Source organism: Tarenaya hassleriana, unplaced genomic scaffold (assembly GCF_000463585.1).
Source record: "Tarenaya hassleriana unplaced genomic scaffold, ASM46358v1 Cleome1, whole genome shotgun sequence".
NCBI classification, from domain to species: Eukaryota; Viridiplantae; Streptophyta; class Magnoliopsida; order Brassicales; family Cleomaceae; genus Tarenaya; species Tarenaya hassleriana.
Window position 1 is genome coordinate 3,406,693 of NW_010960187.1, and position 6,870 is coordinate 3,413,562.

The following is a 6,870-nucleotide window of genomic DNA, read 5'->3' on the forward strand; positions in this document are numbered from 1 at the left end:
CTTCGAAATTCATAACATTATCCAAGAATATAACGATTCCGGAAAAAGTGGATAGTAAGATATAAATATGATTTATGTACGAAATTCTAAAAAAATTAATACATTTTACGTTTCATTCAAAAAATTTATAAAAAGTGAGAAAAATATTTTTCTTCTGACATTAATCCGATATTCAATATATATATACAAAAATTAAATTGATACGTTATATCCACAATAATAGAAAAGAACAGGGGAATTATTGATGAAAAATATGAAAAAGGGACCTTTTGCATGAAAACAACACCATTGAAAGAAATCCTGTTTTCAGCTATAATGTTTCGTTCATCCATAATACAAGATATCGTATAAAGATCCAACAAATTTGGATCGTGTAAATTAAAATATAAACGAAAACCCAACGTTTATAATTTATAATTATAAAAAAAACCGAGTGGTGGGCCCCAAATAAAACGGATGCCATTATATAGACAATTAAGGATTGTCCCATCTTTGCCTACTCCCTAAAGTGCCAAATGTCATCCATGTTCCACATCGGATCTTGTGTTACATCCTCGTACATCGAATCAGCATTCGCCACGTGGTATCCCGCTGATGAAATGTCTAAATTGCCCATCGAAGCCATGTAATCATCAAACCCATGGAAGTGTCCGTACTCCTCTTCTTCACTCACACATTGGCTTCCTCCATGAAGCTGAAACTGCACTGATCCTGCAGTGTTCTGATCGGACATATCCATCAGTCGTGTAATTGCCACGAGATCAGCCATGGAGCTTGAACAGTTGATGTCGCTGAAACCCGAATCGTTGGGGAAGCCATCGCTGTCTGGTCTCACTGAATTCATCAGCGATTCGGAGGAAAGGAACTCAGGGCCATTAATGGTGTTTGCGTTGTTGCTGTTCAGCTGCGATGAACAAGAAGCAGCAGAGTTAGAGGATGAGTTCTGCTCCATCTTCTCGACCAATCTTGGCATCCAGAAACTACGGACGGCGTCAAAGAATTTTTCGCTGTTGGATTCGATGTTCAGTTGACGGGCCTGCTTCTGAACTCTTGTTCTCCAGTAGTTCTTGATCTCGTTGTCTGTTCTTCCCGGCAAATGCTGCGCAATCTTAGACCATCTGAGAAACCCAAATACAGAATTGATTATACGGAAAAGATGAAAAGTAAACACACGAATGACCGAGCAGTATATATATACCAATTTATGTATGTATGTATGCATATACGAACCTATTGCCCCACTTAGAGTGAAGTTCGAGGATCAGAAGCTGTTCTTGAGGATTAAGATTCCCTCTCTTGATGTCGGGTTTGAGATAATTCAACCATCTCAATCTGCAGCTTTTCCCAGTTCTCTTAAGTCCTGTCCGAATGAAAGAACATACAGAATAGACAGTTTTACTGTGTTATTATAAAGTGAGAGAATCTCATGAACTAGACGAACCCATGAATAAAAATCAAGACTTTTTCACACCCATATGCGTAAAAAAACTAATATTTCAATTCTTGCTAAAGATTAGAACAAATAAATTTTAAAAATGGAAGCTTTTGAGCATATTAGGAATTTATATAGTACCAGCACATTTTGCGACCATATTCCAACGGCCCTCGCCGTTAAGAGAAATGTAATTGGTGAGAAGAGTGTCTTCCTCAAGCGTCCATGGCCCTCTCCTGAGCTCTGCCTCTTCGGTTTCGTTTGCTTCAAAGCTCTTCTTCATGGAACGTGGCATTGTTTTTTGATAGATTGGGCTAAATTCCTAATGGTATTTGCCTCTGTTGTTTTGTGGGTTCTGGTAGTTTCGTTACCTTTATATAGAAGAGAGAGAGAGAGAGAGAGAGAGAGAGAGAGAGAGATGGCTTTTGTGTTATGCGAAGTGAAAGTGTATCCATAGGCTTGGAGGAATTTATAGAGTCATAGACTCGTACGTGGATTCGGACGAGGTTCAGACTTTTAGGCTTCTTATATATTTTTGTTTCCAAATGAAAATACATAGTCTCTTTTTGGTTATTTATTGATGAATTTATTAAAAATAACAATAACACAGAAAAAAGATTAAAAATAATATCGTCTATCAACATAATTATGTCTATAAAAATAATACGGTTGTAATGCACGATCCAACATATCTATGTTGTGGATTCCCATATTTATAATTTCTGTTATTTGTTTTCTTCTCATAATGATACCAAAATAGAATTAGGTGACGTATAGGCTGTGGTGATTGGATGTCGATGGGGAATATGGAATGGAATTTCAGAAGAGATAATTCAACATAATTATGTCTCTAAAATAATTGCTAATTATAAATAATTACATGGACCGGAACTTTTACAAACTTATCATCACACATATTGTTTAAAAATAATCAAATTCTTGTATTAATTATTCTACTTTTAAACTCTCCCCCATCCATTTTTTTAAAAAATTGATATTCAAATACCCATCTTTTAGATTTATTCAACACATCCAAATACGTAAAATAATTCAAAAAATCCCAAAATTTAATGGCATAACGATGACTTTAAACTATGGAAAATATATATATATTTTCCATTATATGTATCGTAGTATTGGGATGGCCGTGTTTTCTTTATATCAACAAAGTCAAAATGTCTATGTGCATGTACATGAACTTACATATGATCTGGCTAATCTCACTTACTGTTCTAACCAATCTTTGGAGTTGATAATTGAGGGGGGAAAATGAAAATAAAAAGCCTAAAGACCGGGAATAAAGAAAAAAAACAAAGTAGATTTGACATATGATTTGTCACTTTTTTCTTTGTTATTTATATTCTACACGACATTTAAAAGATTATTTTATTATTTTATCCTAACTATACACATGGTCGTATTTTGTAATACCGAAAAATTTCAATATCATGTAAAAACATTTATCCGAGTACTAATGACGTGGCAATCCTTCCGCGTAATTCGGTTGATCTGGTTTTCATATTTTCGCACGAATTTTAAAAAATCATATGGATTCTATTTTTATGTCGGTTTTGGTTTGATAATTGGATTGTAATTCGGATTGAATTCACGAACATTTTTCTTATTTATTGATTTTTGTTTGCTTTTTATGTGTTTTTTGTTGCTAATTTACCTTAGTTTTGATGTAAAAAAAATTATGAAATAAGTTATTAAATCAGATTCGATCAAACATGATTAGTTAAGATTAGTTTTGTTTGATGTACAAATCCGAACAAAAATATTGACTCCTACTCTGTTTGCTGACATGGTAATTTTAAGCGTGAATGACATACAATTATATATATATACCGAGATGGAAACTTAGTCTTTTGTTCATGAGGAAATCCACGTTTGATATCTGTAAGTCCTATAAAACATGTGTATATACAGGCATTTGGTATATATATATAATTAATAAATAGCTAGTTTTAGGTTAAGTTTATAGATGCGTAGCTCTAGGAGAAGCGTGATTGACTAAACAAAAAATACGACGAAAATAAAATAAATAAACAAAGGAAAGATGAGGTCGGACAACATAGTTAATGAAATTTAATTACATGGTTCGTTAAAGAATGATGTTTAAAATATATATATATATATATGGGTTGGCGTTGTTGAAAAATCTCTTTACATCTACGATATGTCGCTGTCTGATGCGGCATTCAAAGCTAATGCCTCCCAAAGCCAATGCCATGCCACCCAACTCCGATACGTATATGTATATGTATATGTATGGATAGAATACGTACGTATCTATGTGCGCATATAAGTGCCACTGTTGGATTATATGAGATATAAAGATTCGGGGGTGAAAGAAAATGAATAATTATTACACAACAGTGGTTGATAAAGAAAACAAACTTTGCAAAAGATTGAAGTTCGAAGTGTGAAAGATCCATCAAATCTATCACCAGAAGCCTAACATGATCGAACATAGAGATAGCAATTACATTCTGTGATATGGGTCTTGTCTAAATTTTTTTTTTATTATGGTGAATTAATAATATGAAATACAAAAATAATAACACAGGCATATATATATATATGCAGTAATAATTTCCATTAATTTACATGAATGTTTAAAAAATATTAAAACTAATGATAAAAGAATAAGTGATTATCCACTAGTTGGTGACCTAGTGGTTGAGAGATGACAAAATTATTTGAGGTTTTGGGTTCGATTCTATTAATGAGAAGGAGATGATGCAATTAATTGCGTGACAAATGGGTCGAAAATCATATGAACCTCTTTATTATAAAAAAATATGTGATTCAAGTTTTACCAACTTAGATCCCTCCACTATGAAACAGAAAACATATAATACATCCAATTTTGATTTTTGTTTTCAAAATTAAAAAATGAAAAGAAAATTGTATAGCTCATATTGATAACATGTTTATGGATGGCCAAAAACTCATGAATTTGCGAGTGGATGAGTGGGAAAGAAGTGTGATGGATGATAAAAGGACATGAACGAGAGAGAGAGAGAGAGAGAGAGAGAGAGTGGACAGAGAGTACAAGAGGAAGAGACATGCATAAGCTTTCCAAATTAAGACAGTCACTCCATAGAACGAGTGGGAGATAGTGCCTCTCCCGGCTTCCATTTCCGGAAACCTAATCCCCTTAGTGAAACGATAAGGATCCAATTATTGTGAATAAAACGGGATAACAACAACAATGATTCCTTCTTTAACGAGTGTGTTATGAACAAGTGGTTGGTTTGGTGCGTCCAAAGATGTTGACGAGAAACCCACGTCCCGATTGGGTGGAGACAAACTTGACGTTTATATTATGTGCTTTGAAATACGAATTCTCTGCAAAAAAAATTTAGGGTTCTTAGTGCTTAAAGCTCCGAGTTTTTCCGCCATGGAAGCTGACACATTACGACTCCATGAGTTTAGCTTCAGTGGAAGAATCATTACACCGGAGAAACATAATTAGGGCCTTTCGCTTTGATCCTTTTTTTCTTCTAGGGCTAGCTGAATCTTGCACCAATGAATAGTCTTCCGGTTCAAGGATGACCGGATACCCGAGTTTTTCGATAACCAAAAGGATAAGACGAAGAAAGAGAGATATACCGCAAGAACGAACGAGAAAAACGAGACGAGCAACGGGAAAAATACAAACCGAAATCCGAAAATCATCTTCGGTTATGGAATTCCTAAAACTCATAAACTTCAATCACAATACTAGTCTAAAGCCTTCCTTGCCCTCACCCCCCTCGTAGCCTCACCTCATCTCGGCCTCTATCCCTCTCGGTACAGATACTCAACCGCCAAAACCCGCATTCAAAACCAGAAAGTCAGACGTCTGCCGTCACCAGGTAGACGAATGCCCGAATTTTGACTATCCAACTCGCCGGTCGAATCGGGTATTCAAAATTCCGGGTTCTCGTACACGCCACCAGCTTCTTGTAAATTTTACTATAAGAGAGAAGAACAACATTTGGGCAGAACAACAAAAACTCTCCCATCAATTATACATCTGACATATTTACACCTACAGATTGGTGCAGAGGATGCTTTTTTTTCTTGTAACCATTTGCATTGAAAAGGAAGGGGAAAAAAAAACTTTCAACCGTGTGAAGCAAGTAAGCGTTCGTCAACCATTTCCACAAGGTTTGGATTCTCCAAAGCAGCCGCAACACGTTCTTTATCATTAAGTTGTTTATTGTCTGCGTTTTCATAACACATAAGGATAACCTTTTCTTTAAAAACATTAAAATAAATTCATCAGAAATTCCAAAAAAAATACCTGCAGATTCAGATGCATGACCACCAGGTGCAACACTTATGTCCACCAATGATGGGAAATAAAACGCAGTAACAGTTTGTGATGCCACAGAACAGAACACAAAGTGTGTCTTGCCCCAAGTTCTGGAGTTATAACATCTACCTAAGACTGAAATCTCGGCAAATATGTGAAACCAAAATCGATTAAAGAACTGTCTGTAAAGGGTTACTATACCTCACTAATCAGAAGCAACATAATTTTTTATCTAGTTAAATGTGTATCCCTTCGATTATGTTCATAAACCTGTTAAAGACCCGGAAACCAGAAATCATCTGAGTAAATGTTCATGATGATGAAAAGAAAGCAAATGGAAGCAGCAAGAGAAATCGTTTTCCGATACCCTTAACAAGAGGGGGAAAGCTAAAACCTTGCAACGAGGAGGAAGCCTCTGTAGTAGTTTGACACGAAGGCAAAGACCGATAACAGTTGCCATGATACAATGTTCAACGGTTGGTGTGAATGTAACCCTGAAAAAGGAAATGGCAGAACTTAGCAGATATGGCAAGCATGAAAGAAAACAAAACACAAAAAAAATCAATTCCACTCTCTTACCTAACATAACTCTTCCCATCATCTCCTTCAACTGAATCTTCTGTTACTACTTTGAGCTCCTCCAGATAATAATAGGGATGCTCTGGATCTTTAATATCTCTAATATGGTTTGTGAACGTTAAGGGCCAAAAATAACAAATACAACACCCACAAACTGACAGCTGATTCAACCTTCTGTATCATACTCTAAGGAAAAAAAATGTAAATCTATACGAAATTCACACAGATACACTAAACATCGAGGTTCTTAGCTTCGAAACAGATGCGTATTCTTCATCTAAAACCTTAAAATAAATGCAGTGTACTGTTCAAACAAAGGCATTGAATGTTGGAAGCCAGCAAGAATTGGAGAATGGAGGACAACTGTAATGGAAACAGAGTACCAAGAATTCCAAGAAACAGTTGAAACATCATACCCGAAGGATATCAGATACCTCGAGCTGGTCTATATGTTCATCCGTACTGCTCGGGCAACTTCGGACACGCCTCTCTTTCTTCTCATAAACGACTGGGTTTGCATTAATCAACCCAGAAACCATTTTTTTTCCTGCTG

The 6,870-nt window shown here is 35.5% G+C and overlaps 2 protein-coding genes across 12 annotated transcripts in view; both read right to left on the minus strand.

Annotated features, from left to right (window-relative positions):
• Positions 1 to 288: 288 nt before the first annotated feature.
• LOC104808367 (myb-related protein 340-like) lies at positions 289 to 1,895 on the minus strand. The gene is made up of 3 exons (XM_010534043.1): positions 1,574 to 1,895; positions 1,231 to 1,360; positions 289 to 1,118 (listed from the first exon to the last, which is right to left on the minus strand). The coding sequence occupies exons 1-3, from the start codon at positions 1,725 to 1,727 to the stop codon at positions 497 to 499; spliced, it is 906 nt and encodes a 301-aa protein (XP_010532345.1). The 5' UTR covers positions 1,728 to 1,895; the 3' UTR covers positions 289 to 496.
• A 3,197-nt stretch (positions 1,896 to 5,092) lies between these two features.
• LOC104808374 (protein AE7-like) overlaps positions 5,093 to 6,870 on the minus strand; it is a 2,393-nt gene continuing 615 nt past the window's right edge. For 3 of the 11 annotated variants that reach the window (XR_002023831.1, XR_002023835.1, XR_002023837.1), the window contains exons 2-4: positions 6,318 to 6,864; positions 5,727 to 6,232; positions 5,093 to 5,646 (exon numbers count right to left, since the gene is read on the minus strand). Coding sequence is in view for 5 of the 11 variants with exons in the window: in XM_010534051.2 (XP_010532353.1) it covers positions 6,034 to 6,232; positions 6,318 to 6,426; positions 6,745 to 6,867 (431 nt within the window). In the remaining 6 variants the exon portion in view is untranslated. Of the gene's footprint in view, positions 6,233 to 6,317; positions 6,868 to 6,870 lie in introns of all 11 variants that reach the window. The other 8 variants (XR_002023834.1, XR_002023833.1, XM_010534059.2 and 5 more) reach the window with 7 other exon arrangements.

Bases quoted from the DNA above. Each gene is read 5' to 3' on its own strand.
- LOC104808367 (XM_010534043.1), bottom strand. From the start codon at position 1,727: ATGCCACGTTCCATGAAGAAGAGCTTTGAAGCAAACGAAACCGAAGAG. The intron at 1,361-1,573 runs GTACTATATAAA...TCATTCGGACAG, and splicing joins TATGGTCGCAAAATGTGCTG to GACTTAAGAGAACTGGGAAA. The intron at 1,119-1,230 runs GTTCGTATATGC...TGGGTTTCTCAG, and splicing joins CACTCTAAGTGGGGCAATAG to ATGGTCTAAGATTGCGCAGC.